Source organism: Carya illinoinensis, chromosome 4 (assembly GCF_018687715.1).
Source record: "Carya illinoinensis cultivar Pawnee chromosome 4, C.illinoinensisPawnee_v1, whole genome shotgun sequence".
Classification (NCBI taxonomy): Eukaryota; Viridiplantae; Streptophyta; class Magnoliopsida; order Fagales; family Juglandaceae; genus Carya; species Carya illinoinensis.
In genome coordinates this window covers 38,079,141-38,099,773 of record NC_056755.1, presented here as the reverse complement: position 1 = coordinate 38,099,773, position 20,633 = coordinate 38,079,141, and the positions used below count along the sequence as shown (strand labels likewise).

The 20,633-nt window shown below is 37.2% G+C and overlaps 2 protein-coding genes across 2 annotated transcripts; one reads left to right on the top strand and one right to left on the bottom strand.

The window, feature by feature from the left end:
* The first annotated feature begins 572 nt into the window (after nt 1–572).
* On the top strand, nt 573–12,362 carry LOC122308273 (peroxisomal fatty acid beta-oxidation multifunctional protein AIM1-like). The gene is made up of 18 exons (XM_043121510.1): nt 573–880; nt 978–1,049; nt 1,704–1,766; nt 1,871–1,927; nt 2,062–2,129; nt 2,226–2,307; nt 2,467–2,522; nt 3,124–3,426; nt 3,669–3,755; nt 7,535–7,709; nt 8,137–8,258; nt 8,526–8,689; nt 9,949–10,203; nt 10,428–10,549; nt 10,660–10,781; nt 10,938–11,086; nt 11,653–11,791; nt 12,155–12,362. Exons 1-18 carry the CDS (start codon nt 787–789, stop codon nt 12,197–12,199), a joined length of 2,175 nt encoding a protein of 724 aa, XP_042977444.1. The 5' UTR covers nt 573–786; the 3' UTR covers nt 12,200–12,362.
* Nucleotides 12,363–13,246: 884 nt separating this feature from the next.
* Nucleotides 13,247–19,597, bottom strand: LOC122308272 (protein tesmin/TSO1-like CXC 5). Its single transcript, XM_043121509.1, has 8 exons — nt 18,829–19,597; nt 17,595–17,702; nt 16,819–16,996; nt 15,872–16,231; nt 15,413–15,516; nt 15,244–15,338; nt 14,651–15,067; nt 13,247–13,932 (listed from the first exon to the last, which is right to left on the bottom strand). Exons 1-8 carry the CDS (start codon nt 19,146–19,148, stop codon nt 13,676–13,678), a joined length of 1,839 nt encoding a protein of 612 aa, XP_042977443.1. The 5' UTR covers nt 19,149–19,597; the 3' UTR covers nt 13,247–13,675.
* Between the last annotated feature and the right edge of the window lie 1,036 nt (nt 19,598–20,633).

Genomic DNA, 20,633 nt, shown 5'->3' with positions numbered 1-20,633 from the left:
GAACTTCAGGAGAAATGTGAAATTAACGTCAAGCAGATCGATCAAGTGATAATCTGACAGATTTATTCACAAAAGTATTACCAACTGCAACATTTAAGAAAATTGTGCAGAACATTGAAATGCGGAGGTTTAAAGACCTGTTATCATACACTTTTCAGGAGAAGTAATGTCTTGAAAACTTGTACTGATTGTACTCTTTTTCCTTCGCTAAGGTTTTATCCCACTGAGTTTTCCTTTGCAAGGTTTTAATGAGGCAATCCTAAAACACTTGGCGGTTCACATGAATACTGTACTCTTTTTCCTTCGTCATTGGTTTTTTTCCACGGGTTTTTTCTTGGCAAGGTTTTAACGAGACATATTTTTTAAATATGGTCATCTAAAAGGGAAGTGTTATAAATTATCTTGAATTGTATAACCACATTTAGTTAGCCGTCAAACACATAGTGTTAGTCGTCAAAAGTATGATCTCTTTTGTAATCCTATATATATGAATATATAGATATTATATAATATATAGATCAATAAGAGAATCTCTTCTCTCATTCTCTCTCAATCTCTTGAAACTCTCTCCTTTTTCATTGAGTTTATAACAAGTATAACAAGTATACATTATTCTTGTTAGTAGATTTTTCCTTGGAAGTTAAGACGAGCAGAAATCCGTTGACCTGTGCAGTTGCTCTTTCTGCGTAACGCTCTGATAGACGGAGCTTCTTCGTTTTCTTCATCTTCATCGATCGTGAGATAAAGGTCTAAACCCTTGGTTCTCTCATTTCGCGGTATCTATGTATGGCGGAGGTTAAGGTCACCTTGGAGGTGGGAAACGATGGCGTCGCGATAATCACTTTCTCTAATCCGCCGGCTAACGCCTTAGCCGTTCAGAGTGAGCTCCGCGCTTCTTTCGATTCTGTGGAATCTTGTGTATTTTTATTATATATAAAGTTTTTGTTTTGGCTGAGATTTGTCTATTGTCGGTGCAGTTATTGCCGGGTTGAAGGAGAAATTTGACGAGGCGATCAAAAGAAATGATGTGAAAGCTATCGTTTTGACTGGTATCCTTTTGAGCTCTCTCATTCCATGCCTTTTGAGTTTGCCTTTTCTTTTTGGTATTCATTGTACGGTTTGATCGGGTTGAAGGATCTCTATGTTGGTGATTGTGAAGTAGTTGTAAGTGCTAAGGGTACCTTTAATTATGAAATTTTTTTAGAATTTTCTTGATATGTATCGTCTATTGGATTTTGGGAAAGGAGAGTCTTGTTAAAATAAGCTTAGTATTTTGTTCGTTTGGCATTGGATAAGTAGAGTGGAAAAGTTGTTTCACTGTAATTTTTTAAAAGCAGTTTCTGTTTTGGTATTTGTAAAGGTTGGTTTGTTTTTTGTGGTTGGATAATGAACAAAACGTTGAAATAGAAAATTTCTTTAAAATTTGAAGATATTTAATTTGAAATTTTCAAAATTTTGAAAAAAACTTGTAGCCAAACAAGGCCCAAGTTTCTTCGAAGTAAATTCAATTTGGTGATTATCATATGTTAATTAGTGATTACCCCTGCTCCAATACGTGCCATGTGGATATTTTGAATTTTGTCGACATGTTTTGTGGGTATTCTTCTTTCGTGAGAATAATATGTGGGAGTTTTGCATTTGGTTGCTGGAAATTGACCTCTGATTTTGTGTTTTGCTGGGGTTGTGGTATTTGTTCATTGAAGGTAGAGGAGGGAAGTTTTCTGCAGGGTTTGACATCAATGTTCTTGAGAAGGTTCAGGAGACTGGTACGAGTTACTTTGACATACCCTGTACAGTGGACCTCTAGATACGTAGAACTTAGATTCCACTGTCAGTACTTGGTATTCATCGCTCTTGTTTGACCTAGCAGGGAATATTTCGCTCATACCTGATGTATCAGTTGATCTTGTGGTCAACACAATCGAAGGTAACTTAATCTTCTGGATCTCATGGGCTCTGTTTTTTTGCAAAAGTTTTGGTCTCCAAGAACCAACCTTTTTATTTGAGCATATTTTTTTGATTCACTCTTGGCTTTTTAATCTTGTTTCTTCATAAGAACAGATTGCAAAAAGCCTGTAGTTGCTGCTGTGGAAGGACTTGCTCTTGGAGGCGGCTTGGAGTTGGCACTGGTGTGTCTTTGTTGTTAAGCAGTAGCAGTTTCCTTTATTTTACTTTTCCTTTTCTTTACCCTCTTTCTTTGCCTCATTCCATTTAGCCTCTTTCAGGGATCCCATGCACGTATCGCAGCACCAAGAACTCAACTTGGCTTGCCTGAGTTGACACTTGGAACTATTCCAGGGTTTGGAGGTACACCTACATTCAGTGCACACATTTTGTTACGTATGTTCATTTTTTCATCTGTTCTGACAATCAACAATTAAAAAAAAAAAACAACCATGTTGATGGTCAGAACAGATGAAAAAATGACTATCAACATGGTTATTAAAACTTCAGTTATTTTATAAGGCACACAACGTCTTCCAAGGCTGGTAGGGCTGTCAAAGGCAGTTGAAATGATGCTGGTAAACATCCCCGGCATTCAATTTTTCTTTTCCATTTCCAATTGCTTTGAGCTTGTAAACTGACTTTCTACATTTCCCAATTTAACTAATTACTGATACTAATACTACTTGGACATGGTAAGCTACAGCCATAAAAAAAGGGGAGAAAACTGAGGGTTTTACCTGAGAATCTGATGATTTCTTGAGAAAAGCTTACTTTAAATATAAAACCACAGCCTTAGTAAATTATTTAAGGATAGTTGAGTGGGAGGGACACTAATAAGCTCTTTTTTTCATCCCATTGTCTTGCTTATGCTAGTTTGTGGTGTGATGGTGGTTTAACGTATGAATTTAATATCTGGTGACAAAAAAAAAAAATCTTTGCAATAATCAGCGTGAGTTTAGTTATGCTTTGAATGTTCAAAGAGAAAGCAAATACCTAGCTAACCTTTAAAATTCCTTGAATATGCTGTGGGAAGAGTGAAACCACCAAACATGGTATTTATCTGAATAGTTTTGTTTGGGACCATACTCTACACCTTCTGAGTTTCTCTCTTTTTGGTGAGTGGTCTAATTCCTTTATCGTTTAATGTCATGTCATCTGATTGAGTACGGGTTTCAGTTGTCCAAACCAATCATGTCAGAAGAAGGGGAGAAGCTAGGTCTTATTGATGCTGTTGTGGCCTCTGAAGAGTTACTGAAAGTATCTCGACTATGGGCTTTAGACATTGCAAACAGGCACAAGCCATGGATACGTTCCCTTCACAAGACAGACAAGCTTGGTTCCCTGTCTGAAGCATATGAAGCATTAAACGCTGCAACACAACAAGCCAGAAAAACTGCCCCAAATATGCCTCAGCACAAGGCCTGTCTTGATGTGATGAGGGATGGAATTGTTCATGGAGGATATACTGGAGTTCTAAAGGTATTGTTGGATTTTTTAGGAGCTACTGTTAACGTGTGTAAATTACCTTCCTCAAGAAGAAAAAATATGCTATTTTATGGCACTAGGAACTTTTATTGGTCTTTCCTGTGGGAATGAGATGTTTGTTATTGTTTGCTGAAGTAAGCATGTTTCATCACTGAGAAGTCATTAATTTAATATTGATGAAGGAGCTGGGTTGTTACTTGTTCATATATGTCCTAAATATGAAATTATCATTGCAGGAGGCTAAAGTATTTAAGGAGTTGGTCTTATCAGACACTTCAAAAGGACTTGTCCATTCCTTTTTAGCCCAACGTGTAACATCCAAGGTACTATAAGTAGTGCTGGGACTCTCTCTGGCTCTTTTCATGATTTTCAATTTAGGAGTTATCAGATTTGCTTGATCCTTGCTTGGATTCTAATGGCTTTCTCTTTTCGGTAAGCAATGGCTTTTATTTTCTTTCAATCGTGCTGACAATGTGTAAGTTTAATAAAAATTATGACAGTATTTCTTTATGTAAAGCTAACGGTTGCATAATATGGGCTCATTGGTTTTTGTTTTAAAGTGGCAATTATTTTACCTGGCCATGTCAAGCCATAAACATATTCCTATTTACCACATAGTTCAAATTATGTAAGATATGTGTGTGATTATTATTTCATAGTTTATTTGCATCTGTCTATTCCCAGTCTCTATTCTGTCCTAATCATGTATTGCAATGCTTGCTCATAGGACTGAAAGGAAAGTAATGTATGACTACTTAAGGGATATGATGTTTTTTTTTTTATGTGTGAATTATCATATTGCTTATATGGCTTAGATGTGTAACGCCCCATTCCCCTAGGGTTAAGAATAACATTAATTAAAAAAACAGTAGAGGGACCAAAAGTGCTACTAACCTTGCGATTATTTTTTTTTTCCTTTAATGTAGCGCTAGGTATAAAGATTCTATAATTTAAAATAAAACAAATTTCAGTCAAACTTACTGATAAAAAAAAAAAAAAAACTGATCAAAACATATTTCAGTAAAATTTAAAAGAGTCTGCAAAAGCACATTAAAATTTTTCAAATTTTGTACTATAAAAATCATAAGTTAAAAATGGCAGGCGCACTCGTGTTTCAACCCACTATACTATTGATAGTTGTGGGCACTGTGTACATACAGCCTCTACAAGAAGCAAGTGAATGGGGCTGGTGCGTGGCAAATGGAATGGTTCATCAAGCCATTTCTCGCTCTATGCCTTTGTCTCGCCTCCATTGGCCAAGTCCCATCCTACAATTCCATTCTCCAAAAGATCCTCACCTGGGGTGGTTAAAACATAAAAATGTACAAAAATGAGTCAGATACTCAATAAGTAGCACATCATATAGTAAACATAATAAATATAGGGTTTTCTTGAAAGGCTTGTGTACTTGATACTTATACTAACATAAATATGTAACTTATACTATGCATAACTTGTTAAACTTGTCTCTTCCTTTCTTTAACGGCCAGCACACCTTAACCCTCGGACCCACAACACATACCCTTTTATATGAACATCATCCACGTTACATACATAAACATCTAATATAATTAGAACTAAATAAAAAATATAGGTCTATACTGAGCAAGAGGGAGAGAGAGGGAGGAAGAAGTTACGTAGAGAGGGAGAGAGCTTTACGTAGAGCGAGTGTATGGAAATAGAGGGAGAAACTGAGAGAGAGAGAGAGAGAGAGAGAGAGAGAGAGAGAGAGAGAGAGGGTTATACAAACGCGGGGAAACTTGCCGAGAGGGGTTGGGCTTCCATGATGGTTGGCCTCTACATGCGGCGGCTTCTACATGCAACCTCGTGGTTGGGCTGCATCCATGTGGAACGTGAAGCAACTTGTACATGAAGCTCCCATCGTGGTGAAACTTGGATGTGACAGTTGCTAGTGTGAACGTGGGAGGTGGAGGAGATGTGATTTATGGTGAGGCTGTTTCTATCAAGGTGTAGTGGTGTTGGGTCTTGAGGGGAAAGGTTGCTGGCCTTGCTGTCCATGGTGGTGGTTGGCGCTGTCTGGTAATGTTGCGGCGATTCTTCAGTACAGCCATGGTGCAGCGGCAGCCTGTTGAGACGAGAAGAAGGCAACCCACACGGTGGTAGGCATTTTTTGTGCCAGTTTGAGGTGCTTCCAATGCAATGCTATGAGTATAGTTTTTTATCCCTTTTTGGTTTACAAAACAGGGGATTCCATGAGGTTGCAATGAAGGGGAGTGACTTGACCGTGTGGATAGGGCAAGTGGTTGCTTCACGGTGGAGGCTGCAATGTGCTACAGTGCAAGTGAGTTTGCCGTGACTGTGAGGGAGAGGCTGGGAGGTGATTCGCTGTGCAAGGACCTGGGCTGGCAACGTGGCTGGAACAAGATTGGGATGTGGGTCACGGTGGTGTCGGATAGAGGCTTGAGGCAATGGCTTGGTGGCTTTGGTCGTGCAAGAGAGAGTTCGACAGCATGAGGTGATGGTTCACAGAGATTTGTGTCTATGGCCTTGATATTCTTCTTGTTGGTTTGACGTGGTCTGCAAGTGGTGTCAAGCATGATTACAACCAGAGTCCTCCATGGCCTGACTGAGCTGGAAAGTGCTTTGCTGTGGGAAAGGATGAAGCTACAGTGGGTGCGATGCAGATCGACATCAACGTGGGGGTTTATTTTGATTCCAGAGGAGGTGGCCATGGCCGAAACTGTCAACAATGATGCTTGGTGCCGTGACTGTCAATGGCTGAGCAAAATAGAGGGAAGCACGGGCTTGGGAGGGGAGGTGATGTGGCTTTGGACGCTAGGGCTTCATGAGAAGGAAGAAATATAGTGCTGATGAGGGCTTTATACACTTGCGGGTCTGGGAGTTGGGTCTTAAGGGTAGTGTGTTTATCAAGCACATGGGCTGGGCCGTTCACATGGGTTAGTCCATTTTTGTGGGCTTGGCCCTTGAGTCCTAGGATTGTCCAAATGGGCTGGACAATTTAATGGGTCCAACTATAGTATAGGGCTTGCCTATAATTTCATGGGCCAAGTCACTTAACAACCATAACAGGCCGATCTTAAATTTCAAAATGAGCCTAACTTGTCCAATAAATATTTTTGAGCTCATAAATTAATTCTTGGGCCTAATACCCAATTAAATAAGGGCCTGCTAGATCCATAAATAATAAATGGGCTTTAACTCAATTTCTGAGCCCAATATAAACCATTAATCCTCCATAATAAATTTTGGGCCTGTGGTCTATTCAATATTATCCAATAAATCTCAATTGGGCTTTTAGAATAATTTCTTGGGCTCAAACCAATTTAATAGGGCTCACTTGGTCCATAAGTATTAAGTGGGCTTTAATCTAATTATTGGGCTCCATAAAACCATTAATCCATCATAATAAATTTGGGCCTATGGCCCATTCAGGATTACCTGATAAATACTTAAAAAAATATTAGCCTATTAATGCCATCAAAAATAATCGACCGAACCTTAACATGCCTTAAAAATAACCTTTTGGGCCTATGCACCTAATTAAAATTCTTAGTCATCCTAAAAAATTATAGCGATAAAAAAAGTTGCATGTAATTTTTTAAGAAACAAATTTGAAAAAATAAAAATAAAAATCAAACAATAGATAACCTTCATGAGAAAGAAATAAAAGATTAGATATTCTATTATGCAAGCTATTGAACAAAGGTCATCGTAGATATCTTGGTTTTTTGTAGAAAATTGAAGTCCTAAAAAACCTTGTAAATTCACTAAATGAGGCAAGTAGGTAGGAACCATCTGCCACTCAGCTACAATTTGTGAGCTGCCACCTAACCCTCTCCAGGGATAAAATAGATCCACAACTCTTCGGGGCACAACCCAAGCCAATCCAATCTGCCTTTTTCTTTTCTTTTAATGGGCTAAATCTACATGACTTTCTTATATCTTTAACTTCTTGTAGATTGGCATCTCTTTTGTATACTTTCTGTGTACTTGTAATTCTTTTAGCTTTTGGAGATGTACAGATAATTTAATTTCTCGTTTCCTAGGTAACTTGTCCTGGTTTTTGTTGACAAAATTGAATTCTTTGCTTAATTCCCCTGTTTCAATATTTTTTTTACAGGTACCTAATGTTACTGATGTTGGGCTTAAACCAAGGCACGTAAAGAAAGTTGCTGTAATAGGGGGAGGACTAATGGGTTCTGGGATAGCTACAGCTCTTATTTTGAGTAACATATATGTTGTTCTCAAGGAAGTCAACTCTGAATTTCTTCTGAAGGGAATAAGAACAATAGAAGGTGGCTTCTTTTTTCACAGTAGTTTTGAGATTCACAATGTTATTTTCTCGTTCAGTTTGCTTTAATTTATGAAGGAGATAGTTTAAATTATATTAACTGAAGTGTTAGCTGGTATAATTGATGAAAAGTTATCAGGTATTGTCTAAACACAGACACTCTAGTTAAAGCTGCCTGTCAGGATTTCTCTTTATACTTCACTCTTATGCAATCATGCTAATGTATTGTAGTTCTTTTTTTATTTTTATTTTTTTTAAGGTTACATATTTCAACAATGGAAAATGAACCCCTACCCCCCCCCCCCCCCCCCCCCCAAAAAAAAAAAAAAGACAACAATTTATTTTATTGGCACTAAGTGTCCGAGAACAACGTCTTGACTATGCCATATCCATGCAATAGAAACTTATGATGACTGTAATTTGTGTGACAGCAAACGTTCGCGGTTTGGTAACAAAAGGAAAGCTGACACAAGAAAAGGCAGAAAAAAGCTTATCACTGCTTAAAGGTGTATTGGACTACTCAGACTTTAAAGAGGTGGATATGGTCATTGAGGTGGGCTTTCTCTAAACTCATTCTGATTGTGAAACTTTGGAACTTTAAACCTACAAAATCCTGGCAGTGCTAGCACTACTTTCCATTTATAAAATGGGTGGTAATCTCAGTCTGCAGTTGGCGGATGTGTTATCTGTTCATGTTTGCTAAATACATTATGTTCATCTACCCTATTTTTTTCTTTAAGTAATATGTCTTTTGAATGGAGAATCCATGACATATTTAGTGCTGTGTGTTTAACATTATTCGGTTTATCCTATTTTGAAGGCTGTCATTGAAAATGTTCCTTTAAAACAAAAAATATTTGGTGAAATTGAGAAAGTCTGCCCTGCCCACTGCATTTTGGCAACAAACACATCTACAATTGATCTCAATTTGGTTGGGGAAAAGACCAGTTCTCGAGATCGCATTATAGGGGCACATTTTTTCAGGTTATTATATTTCCCTTCAGTAATACATGCTTGCTATCATCAGCTTTATAGTTAATATATTTGCATGCCATGGACCTTCTTAGTTTTTTTTGTTTTTTTCTTTTCTTTTCTTTTTTTATTAGTTGTAGGAGTATGTATTCAATAATTGCTGTAAGTACCTGACTGACCAAGCAGATCCTCTTTCAGATTTTGGCAGTAGATATCAAACTTTTGCTCACTCATATTTCATTGAGGAATTGAAAAATAGTGGTTTACTTGAGCTCTATAGTTGGGCTCATCCAACAGAGCAGATTTTTTGAAGTAGCAATGCCACCCATTAGCTAGGGTTGCAACCCAAGTACACTAGGGGTATACAAAGGGGAACCTCTAGTTTAAGGAAGGTTAGGGCAACAAGAGCTAGTAAAATCTATAGAGGAATTGAAACAGTTGTCCCTCCTGAGCAGGAGGTTAAAAGGCTCCCCAGAGACACCAATCTGGGCGAGGAAGGCATCGAAAGGAGACCCTACAGGTGGGTTGCTCCTGGCTGATCTCTGGTCCTTGCGAACACGGCACCATGGTGAAGGTGACAAATTTGCTGGCAGAGACATCTTTTACCTCGGGGATTAGTCGAGAACCAGAGCCTTATCTAGGGCAGTGAAAGTTCTCGGATACCTCATCATAAAAAACTTACAAAAAAAAAAAAGGAATTGAAATAGTTGTTGTTGTGGATCTTAGTTTACTCATACAATGACCTAAGCATGAAGGTTCTCAAATCTGGCAAAGTTCTTCCCCATGATCTTTGATATTATTGAACACTTAGAGTTTGTAAAATATTGATAGGATCTGAGGCTCATACAAACTTTTCCACGTGACAAAAAGACCCCTGTCATGAAACCAAAGCACAGGATTCACTAGTTTTTTCAGAAAACATTTCCCCTGAAGTTTTGTTTGGTTGAAAATAATACGTCTAAAGGCAAAAGGTTCCAACCCCTTCTAGGAGGATAATTCTTTCTATCACTGTGCAGAGGCATGCATGCCATTTTAATCAGCTGAGCATGTTGCATACCTAGAATTCAATAATGATGGAATTCTAACATTCATGGTGTTAGTTTATTAACAGCAGTAAAATTTTATGGCAATGCATCAAGGTGTCCAGTGATATTACAATGCTTTTTTACTGCTATAGTACTCTCTCTCTCTCTCTTTTTCAATTCAGGCATTTCTATAGGTCATGATGCATTTGGTATATTCTTTGGTTAACATGGATCTTTGATATACAGTCCTGCTCATGTGATGCCTCTTCTGGAGATTGTAAGGACAGAGAAGACATCTGCTCAAGTTATTCTTGATCTCATGGCAGTTGGGAAAATAATTAAGAAGGTTCCTGTAGTAGTGGGTAACTGCACTGGCTTTGCAGTCAATCGGACATTTTTCCCATATTCGCAAGGCGCGCATGTTCTGGTAAATTTAGGTGTGGATGTGTTCAGAATTGACAGAGCAATCAGCAGCTTTGGCCTCCCAATGGGTCCTTTCCAGTAATCTTCTTCCCTTAATTGCTTTACATTTATATAGGGCAGTTAAAAACAAGTCTCCTATGAAGTTCTATCCCCAGCCATTTTGGGTTAAGAAGATTTGAATACTTTTTTGGGTTAAGCCCTAATGCTCTCTTCATCATCACCTCATGGAAAGACACAAAAATGAAATCAAAAAATAATAACAAACCATGAGATGTCTATTACCTGATGCTCTTGACTTTCAGGCTTCAGGACTTAGCAGGATACGGAGTAGCCCTAGCAACTGGGAAAGAATTTGCTAATGCATTCCCTGATCGCACGTTTAACTCGCCATTGGTTGAACTTTTGGTGAAAAGTGGAAGAAATGGTTATAATTACTTCTATAGCCACCCATATGAATATTTCGTATTGTTCTGATGTTGTGTGTGCTTTTTATGTTTTATAATTTGGGCTGACCATGCACTTCCATTGTTTTAGGTAAAAACAATGGAAAAGGTTACTACATTTACGAGAAGGGGAGCAAGCCAAAACCTGACCCCTCTGTGGTACCAATTATTGAGGAGTCTAGGCAACTAACCAATATTATGCCTGGTGGAAAGGTACTCGTGCTCCACATCAATACACGAGCATTCCATTTCCATGAAATTACTTAGTACTGCTTCAAGTTGTTGTTGGTCCACTTGTTACACTTAATTTTTTCAGTCCCTGTAAGACAATCAACTAATGGGTTTGCTGGATTATTTTAATGCTGGCAGTCTATATCTGTTACTGACCAAGAAATAGTGGAGATGATACTCTTTCCAGTGGTGAATGAGGCATGTCGTGTTTTAGGTGAAGGGATAGTTGTTCGAGCATCAGACCTTGACACTGCATCTGTTCTTGGGATGAGTTTTCCATCTTACCGGTGAGTAACTTTATGACCATTATTACCTTCTTTCTAGTTGGGCTTTCAAGTAATCATTTATTCCTTTCCAAACTTTTCCTATATACTCTTTCCTGAAATATTTTCATCAGGTTTATATCTTATTCTAGCAAGTGTAGGTACAAATTTGTATGTGTTACCAGTCTGCTCATTTTTGAGTTCTCCCTCTTGCCAAACTGTGCGGGCTGTTATGTACACTTGATAGATATCAGAGATTTTTTCCTTGTTCCTTAATGATAATAAGTCACATATATCTTGTCTGTGTAATAAATGTATCAAATCTGGTCCGCTGCTTGAAATCTAAAAGGCTGAAAGTAGGTTTCCAAGTAAATAGAGGCTATATATTTTACTGATGGTTATTCTGGAAACATTAGTATTGCATTATTGGAAATGAGGATTTATGATGTTTCACAAAATTATTGTCCAAACTCCAAAATGGGCTATTGAAATTTGATCCTGTACATCTACTCTTTTAGGTATATCATATTGAATCTTACATTTCCTTAGCCATGTGTATGAATTTCACAGCAATCATTTCTTTGTTGCAGTGGTGGTATTGTTTTTTGGGCAGATGCAACTGGACCTAACCATGTTTATAAAAGTCTCAAGAAATGGTCAGAACTATACGGAAATTTTTATACACCATCAAGGTTTTTGGAAGAAAGAGCGAGAAGAGGCATCCCATTGGTAAGAATTCTGTTTTATTCTTTGTATGCACCACTTAACCTTTTGGATAGGAAAAGGTTAATTGATCGTGATAAATTTTTATGCCTCATGGGTCGGCTTCTTGTTTGTTTCCTTGTAATTTGAAGTGGCCTTTAAAAGTGTGGTTATTTCCATGCCACTGATAGGGAGTGGTTAGTTGATAATGACACTAGTATTAATTTTGATGCGTCATGGCTATCAGCTTCTTGTTCGTATCTCTGTAATTTTAAGTTGGCTTTAATTGGTTTGGCTTTGTTCCTTTGACATTTGGAATATGTATGACCCTCCACCCCTCCCGCCCTCCCTCTCTCTATTTGTTATTGACATTCTTGTTTTCTCCTGCAGAGTGCACCTATTTCATCATTTCCAGCTTCGAAGTCACGCTTGTGAGCAGGAACTTCAACTTTAATCCGACCTTAATCAGACGGAATAGGATTAGAGATGTTCCTTTTTTCGTGGTGGGCAGAATAACTCATATTTGGTTGGCTAGTGATTCTTCAATATTCAGAAAAAAAATTCTCAATATTTAGAAGTAACAAGATCTTGATTTCTATGTTTGTTGTCTCTTTCTCTCTTTCTTCTTGGCGCGCTTTTTCTATTTCTATTTTTATTTGTGCCTCCTGAGTCACCCTCGGATGAACATTGTCTCCAACCCAATCTACCAGGTTGTCACGCGTCATTTGAGTATGATTAACTATTAATGAGTTAGTAATTTTACATATAATTATAAAATGCATAAATGTCGCGTAATTATTTTGAAAAAAATAGAATTCACTATTAAAAAATTAATTTTTTTTATGCGAGTCTTATGTTTTATTCATTTTTTTTTTAAAGTAATTACGTAGTGAATGCACAATTTATAGTTGTAAATATATTATTTTTTATATAAATATACTACTTTCTATCATTCTCGGATCATTCTTTATTTTTTAAGAAATAAATAAATTTAAAGATGATTGGATGAGGTGGATGAGAGAATGGAGTGATGGTGTTGTAAACTTGTATGTAGAAGTCACATTTTATTTTCACTTAACCATAATACAGCTGGAGAAGATGATGTGGCTCTATAATATAATTTTTTATTTAAAAAAATGCTACTCTTCTTGCTGGGAGTTTCCGTAGGAATTTATTATTATTATTATTATTAAACTTAATGATTAAATAAGTATTTTTTTAATAATGCTGTGATTTTTTTAAAAAATATTTTAAAATGTTAATAAAACATGTTAAAAAAACTTGAAAAAACATAAAAACAACTAGCAGGAGCCCCAGTGATACTTGTAGAGCTACCCTTTTATTTAATGATAATAAAATGAGATCGTAGATGATGTAACTTTACAAGAATAAAACTTTTGCTTTAAAAAGTATATTCTGAGGTAGTAAAAAATATACAAGAATGAATAATGTGCACATTTTAATTACTTGGAGCACGATAAATCAGATATAAACACTAAATTATTATTCTTGAAGAAATTCTATGAAACATATTCCATTACAAAATTATAATTCCGCTCTTTGTTTCTCTAGAAATGTGAATGGTTCAAATGAACCTCCTAGCACCTAATAATACAAGCTATATTGCCATTGGCATTATCACATCTTCAATTACAAAGGCTTGACATTTTACACCACTTTGGGCTCAAAGTCAAACTATGGCTGAACCTGGAAACTAACTTAGAAATATATTAATGGCGTAGAGGAAAAGAATAGAAAAAGAAAAAAGAAACATTGAATTAGATCCCCGTCAGCTCTAATAATGAGACCCAATACCATCTTGACCACTGCATTGAAGAAAACCTATACTGGTGTAGTCTTATGGAAATGTAGGGAAATGCCTTGAGGACAAATTTCTGTACTAAAATCTTTTTACACCTCCCTTTCAGTCTTCTGTTTTCTTTCACCATTTTCGGGGTGGAATGGAACTTTTGGAAGGAGGTCATTACTAGGGGTCGCAATGGCTAAAGCCATCTGAGATGTCATGGCTGTCTGTGGAAAAAAAGGTTTTGCAATACCATTGCTAACTGGACCCTGTTGATCCACTGCTTCAGACCTGGCGTTGGCATTGGCAGCACCATTGCTCTGACCTCCCAATTCACTTCTGGCTAATGATGAACAGTTTGTCTCTGCAATGTGTCAAGTAAATGTCAATAATTTTCAGTACTTTTTTATTTGCACCAAGTGTCCGGAAACAAAGTCATGACTAATTCCGGGGTGTTCAGGCCCTCCACAATAAGTGCATCCCGAGTAATTCAAGGGGAAGTCACCCCGTCCGATTGTCCCTAAAAATTGTTTACACTCGCTCAAGGGTACGCATACCACCAAGACCAAGGGCCTATATAATTTTGAGTACTAAAGCAGGCAATAATGAGTGCTGTTGTCATCAACTGTCATTGCTGTAATTATCATTAACATTAGCATAATAAGATTTGAGCATCCATTGGATATGAACTCTACCCCCAACTATAACAGTACACAGCCACAAAGGGGATAGGGTGGGGGCGGGTGTAGGGAACAAAGCAGGCAGATGAAGAAACCAACTGCACTCAGTAATTTACAACATCTGAGGGGTACTCGGGGCAGCCGGATGCAGGCACCCCAAAAAAAAAAAAATAATGATCCTAATTTTCAGACTTCCATCCTCAACCTGTTTATTTGTTCAGTCAGCCATAGTTTAACAGTTGAATTTTGACTTTTAAGCATTACTTAACAAGATTTAGATGGAGATCAACTTGACTTTCCCCAACAATGATCAATGATTCTATTCTAGTTTGGAAACTTGATTTAGCTGTTTTTCTTTCACAGTTAAACCATTCATCAAAATTTAGATGAAGATTAACTTGCCTTTTATTTCACCAAAAGTAATGAGCCTATTAAGGCAATCTCGAAGCTTTGTCAGAACAATCCTTTCCTGCTCTGCATAGACCTCTGCCATACCGTGCCCATAAGGCAAGGGTGAAGACGTGTTGCCATGACGCATCAACCCATCTGGAGAAGCAGATGCCATGAACATTGCATCTTGTTCATCACACATCAATGCTAAAGTTACAGGAGACATTGGCCTTCCTTTTGGCGCATTGGCGCCATCTGAACTGGAATCTTCAGCACAGATTTTACCCGCCTGGGTAGCACTTGAGCAATCATCAGTCACAGCTTTCTCAGCATCAGGTTCCTTCTGGCTTTGAAATCTTTCTTGTGTTGATGAAGCAAGGGAAGTTTCTGTCTGATCTTCTGCCCGCTGTTCTGTCACACTTCTTTGTTCTGGACATATTAATCAAGTTAATCACGTTCGTATGTTATAGAATCAGAAATAAGTCATCAGGAAATGTGTTGTCATATAGAACTTCATATGCACCTCAACTCTAAAGTAATGGTAATTTAGACCACATTGTACTAAAACCTTAAATACAATTTTCTTAACACAAATCATGACATACCTGCAATTGTTCTGGCAGCTTCTCCTGATAGTACCACCAAAACTGAGCAAAGCTCCTTAACGTCCTGTGGTTGGATAATGTCTGCTAAGAGAGACCTTCAACAATTATGACAAGTTAGTAGTGTAACCATGCTGGTTAATGCATCTCCCAGAAGACAACAATTTTTTACCTGTAAGTAAATTTGGAAGGGCCTAATGCTGCAGCTCCACCAACACCAGCACCTGGGACTAAAGACGGGGAAGGGGATGGTGCAGAAGGTCTGAGTTGGTTTGCCTGATAAACATGGAAACATAATTGTGAGTATACTAAGTAATGAAAGTAGCACCCAAAAGTCACAACGAGAGGAAGTTTAGTGGTGGTAAATAATTTAAAATTACTAAAAATTTTATCCACGTACTAAAAGACAGCAGCCATGCCTTATCAGCAGTGCACAGCTGTCATCAATACTTCAGTCAACTTCTCTTTTTAACAAAAATATAATGCTTAAAATCCCTATAAGACAGATATGATCAGGTGATCTGTCATAAGCAAGAATTTGAAGAGAAAAAATTATTCTCTTATACTCGCCAATTGAAACCAATAATCGGTCGAAATACAATTCCTCCTCAAATATGACGAGCAAGTTTACCTGTTGAAGATGTCTGAGCCGTTGCAAGGATGGATCCTTAGCTGCTGAAGCAAAGAAGAGATCCTGACCTTTTCTCTTCTTTGATATTGGAGGGGATGCATAGCCAGAAGACCCAATAGCTCCAGTTATGGCAGCATTTGCTAACTGCTGCATATATGCCATGTTGTTGCCTTGATCTCCGTGGAATAGAGCCTGTCTCTCTTCACTACCCTCAAAATTCTTGCAGTCTATGCACTTACAATTTTCAGAGCAGAGAATGTTGGCTTGGAAGCACTCACAATACTTCTTGAGACACCCAGATTTTTTGCAATGGCATCCCTTGTTGTGCTTTCCCAATATTACAACTTCCCCAGCCTCCTCCTGCATATAATTTCAAAAGACACCATATGTTTTGTCGTTAACATACAGTAAAGAGAACAATGTTTGGTGTACTAATACAAAAACATTCAATTGGTATATTACCAATGTATGCCTCTCAAATTATTAATTCAGAACATGTAATTTATCTTTTCTCTACGCCAGTATTTTTCATAATGGCATTACAAAATATTCTAAGATACAGTTCAGAGCAAGCAACACAAGCATGTACAAGCCAAAAACAACATGCACATGGCAGAATACAATAAGTAACATGATAACAATTCTCTATCCACTAATTCTTGTAATCATCTCATGCACAAAAAACTAGGAAAACTGTAAGCAATGATGTGATTGCTGATGTCACATAAGTTTTAATACAAATTTCCCAAACAAACAATAATGGATATCTGTAGTAGAACCATCATTGGAAGTAACAATGATACCACAATGGCTAGTCACATGATACCACCATTAATTAAAAGTAGCTTAAACACTGAACTTCTTGCATGTTTATCTACACCAACATAAAAAGTGCAAGATTCCCAGTACCTGATAGATGGATTCAAAATACTGCATATTAAACATACCCTATTATCCCTCACTCCATGTGGGCTGCTTGCAATTTTTGGCCTGAACGCATTTGGATTACGCTCTAAAGTTGCTTCTACAGCTTCTCGCCTAGCAGCTTCATTCTCAACATTGTTATAACAATTTACACAGTTGCACCCATCACAGTATATTCCAGACGCAAAACACTCGCAATATCTGACATGATCACATTGACCAAACAAGCTTCACATCAGTAAAAATATCTTATACGGAACGTTAAATTTCATGCAGTTAGCATATAAATTCAGAGGCTTCAATGAGCTTTGGCCATGCCCTTACTGATTTTTATTATACACTGTTAAGCAACCAACACACAAACAAAGAAGAACGGAAGTGTAAGAAATATGTCATTCTCTTTGACTTCTATCAGAATGCACACATGCAAGCATGCCCAACGTACACACACGCACACCCATGGTAAAATAAAGGAAGTGTAAGATATAAACTTATTACTTTTGTTCCTCTTTGGTGCATGAGGAAAAATCCCACCAGCTCAAGTTACATGATTAGAATTAAACAATTATGAAGTTGTGAGGCCATGGCACAATATTAAATTAAACATTTATGAAGTAGTGAGGCCATGGCACAGTATTAAATAGTGTGATTATCAAGTTCTACCAAAAGAAGCATAGATGTGGGTGGTGTGTGTGTGTGTGTGTCTGTGCGCGCGTGCGCAGGTGTGAGCATTGTAATTCAAGGGTAGAACAAAACTCTTTAGTCATACCAGGGGACTATAAAGTGGTCATCTACTTACAACTTCAAGCATCGAGAGTGTTTACAGTTGCACTGTTTTTGCTTCTTTGGAGTACCATCCTTCACATCAGCATTTGCTCTTGGTCTTGATTTTGGGGAATCTGGTTTTCTGCAGAAAGAAAGGTTAGGGTTATGGTAAATTTCAGATATAAATATTGAGCTTTGATATGAACATATTCACTTGTACCCTATTAGTAAGTTATTTGTATGCAGTCATATTATTTCACCTGCAACAGATTACTCTTCAACGATACAAGGGCAAAGCAATGTCAATTGGCATCCCTTCTTTGGGTTGGGGAGCAGGGTTACAACACAGGTAAACTAGCTGAAGGAACTATTATGATAGCACAAAGGGAAAAATATATATACATATATAAATTCCAAAGTTATTCTATTCTCAAGCTGGTGTGTAGAGCACACCATCCACATCACTTAAACAATAAGATTTGATTTGTAAGATTCAAATTTTAAAATTTATCTTCCAAATCAAATTATGTCATGTAAGCATTTTACTAGGTGTGCTCTACAAACCACCTTGAGAATAGAATTTTCTAAATTCAAACAACCACAAAAGTGAGATAAAGTTCTATTTCATAGATGTGGCACAACACATAACACCATTATGAAAGATACCATAATATGGAGAATTCATAAAGATTTCAACAGTTCTGCTTAAAGGAAACAAAATAATATCTATTACTTATCAAACTATTATATTTTCACATAACATAGATAAACCCAAAAAATACCGTTACAGCTTTGTGACGCTATAGTAAGATGTTATTAGTGTAAAAACACTATATATGTTATTAGTAAGAATTTAATCCTCTCACTCTTCTATAAATATAGGAAATAATAACTTCAGAGATCCATAAAAGCAACAAACAAGTGAACAAAATGTGAATAAGGCTATAAATAAAGAAACAGCTGTGATTATGGGTACTTTCCAGATACACATCAAACTTTATACTCGAAAAGAAATCTTTCACCTAAATGAGGTACTTCTCAATAAACCCACGAACCAAAAACACAAATGTCACTCTCCACTAGCAAAAGCTTCCAAATCAAATAAAATTCCTTCTCAACGCAATAAACACAAGTACATACAAATACCACTCTTTCGAAAGACCAAATCTTTCGAACTAATTCAACATTTTTGTCAATGAACCAACAACCACAATTGCCCAAACAAAATCAAAGCTTGTCCCTACAAAACCAGAATTGTACGAACTTACACAACCCTCAATGGCGGATGAGCCGTATGATGCGGCGGCGGAGGGGGCGCCTCCACCGGCATCACCATCACCTGCGGCTGCGTCTGCGTCTGGGGGGGCACTATCACGGTCGCCGCCACCTTCTGAGGCTGCGACTGCAATTGTGGCTGGGAGTGCTCCGGCAATACCACACTCCCCGAGCCCCCTGCACCACCGAAGGCCGTGAAATCCAGCTGCCTCGCCAGCTTCTTCGCCGCTGGAGCCTCCGTCGACGCAGAGGCCGCTGTACCTTCAGATTGAGCCTTCTTAGGATGCAAATCGCTTCCTTCACCTTCTCCCATCAAATTAAAAATTCGAAAACTCAATCAAAATTTCAAATTTATCTTCTCTTTTTTCCTTCAAGAGTTCAATCCACTGATTACTTCCAAATAATCACCCAAGTTCCTCAAATTCAGGAACTTTCAGATCCAAGAAGAAATTGAAAGCCACCGAAACGTACTCAAATACACGATTTTGCAGCTCAAAATTTAAGCCGAAGCTAAGCGAAGCGAATAGTGACCGAGTTTGAGAAGGCTTTAAATTCAAACACAGAGAAATTAAAAAAAAAAATTGCAAAAATTCCTAGGAGAGACTAGAGAGCCACACACACACACACACACAGAGTCTCGTCGAGCAAAAGGAAGCAATGAAGAAGCAGAAGTGGAGGAGGAGAATAGCATTAAGGGACTTTTGTTCGTCTCTACTCCCTCTCTCTCCCAAGCTTTTGAAATTCAATTTTGTGGAATAATTAACGATGAGATTAGCCCCGATAGTCTGATCAGACGGTATATGTTGGATATAGTCATCTAACGGTTTGAATTCATAGAACTGGGAATCATCAGCAGTTGACCGTCGGCTGAGATGGGTGAAATGTGGACGCAAGTGATTGGAGAGAGCAGAAATCATAGGAGGATTGGAAAACGAGGGAAATTATTATTAATATTATTATAAGATTAATTGTTAGAAGTGAAAATAAAATAAATATATAAATAAAATGGCGCTAAAATGGGTGAAGGGTCTCCAACTCCGTGAGTCGTGACCGTGAGAGTGAGAGATAGGTTGCTGAGGTGGGCTTGGAATATTGGATTACTGTGTGATTGGACATTTTCTAGGCAGGTAAAATTAGCGGTCACGTCCGGAAGGAATCCGAACTAATCAAACGGTCGGTTAATTGTTTGAGATTAAAAAATAATTAATTTATAATTTTTTTATAATATTATATTAAATGTTGGATATTTTATAAAATTAAAATTTATTTTTAATAAATTGACACTATTGTATAATTAATTTTAAAATAAATTGTAAAAGAATTATAAAGTACCATTATCCCCTTTATACTTACTTGTATAATTGATAAATTAAGAATAAAAGAAAATTACAAATTATTAGTCACAAATAAAGATCAATTGCAAAATGAATTTTTTATTTATTTGCAACTCGAGATATTTAGATCTTCACGATTTGCAAAATTAACACCTGAATTTTAAGAAATTCATAATTAAATATTTCCGTTAAATCTCCCATAAGAAAATTAATTATAGGATTGTCACATGGCACCAATGTATGGGGTGCCAGTTTTTGATTGGCTAACATAGATATTAATACCACTTGTTAGCCAATAAAATCCTAACATGTGACTTCCCGTCTAACGATAGATTGATGAAGATATCTAATTACGAGTTTATTAAAAGAATAAGTTATATATAATCTTAAGATATATAATTTTTGCGTATTTATTTTGAAAAAAAAATAAAATTTACTATTTAAAAAATAATTTTTTTATGTAA

Excerpts from the sequence above, each read along its gene's own strand:
- LOC122308273 (XM_043121510.1), top strand. The coding sequence starts at position 787 with ATGGCGGAGGTTAAGGTCACCTTGGAGGTGGGAAACGATGGCGTCGCG. Across the intron at positions 2,523-3,123 it reads AGGCAGTTGAAATGATGCTG|TTGTCCAAACCAATCATGTC; the intron begins GTAAACATCCCC and ends TACGGGTTTCAG. Across the intron at positions 8,690-9,948 it reads ATAGGGGCACATTTTTTCAG|TCCTGCTCATGTGATGCCTC; the intron begins GTTATTATATTT and ends TTTGATATACAG.
- LOC122308272 (XM_043121509.1), bottom strand. The coding sequence starts at position 19,148 with ATGGGAGAAGGTGAAGGAAGCGATTTGCATCCTAAGAAGGCTCAATCT. Across the intron at positions 16,997-17,594 it reads CACTCTCGATGCTTGAAGTT|ATATTGCGAGTGTTTTGCGT; the intron begins GTAAGTAGATGA and ends TGATCATGTCAG. Across the intron at positions 15,517-15,871 it reads GGCTCAGACATCTTCAACAG|GCAAACCAACTCAGACCTTC; the intron begins GTAAACTTGCTC and ends CATGTTTATCAG.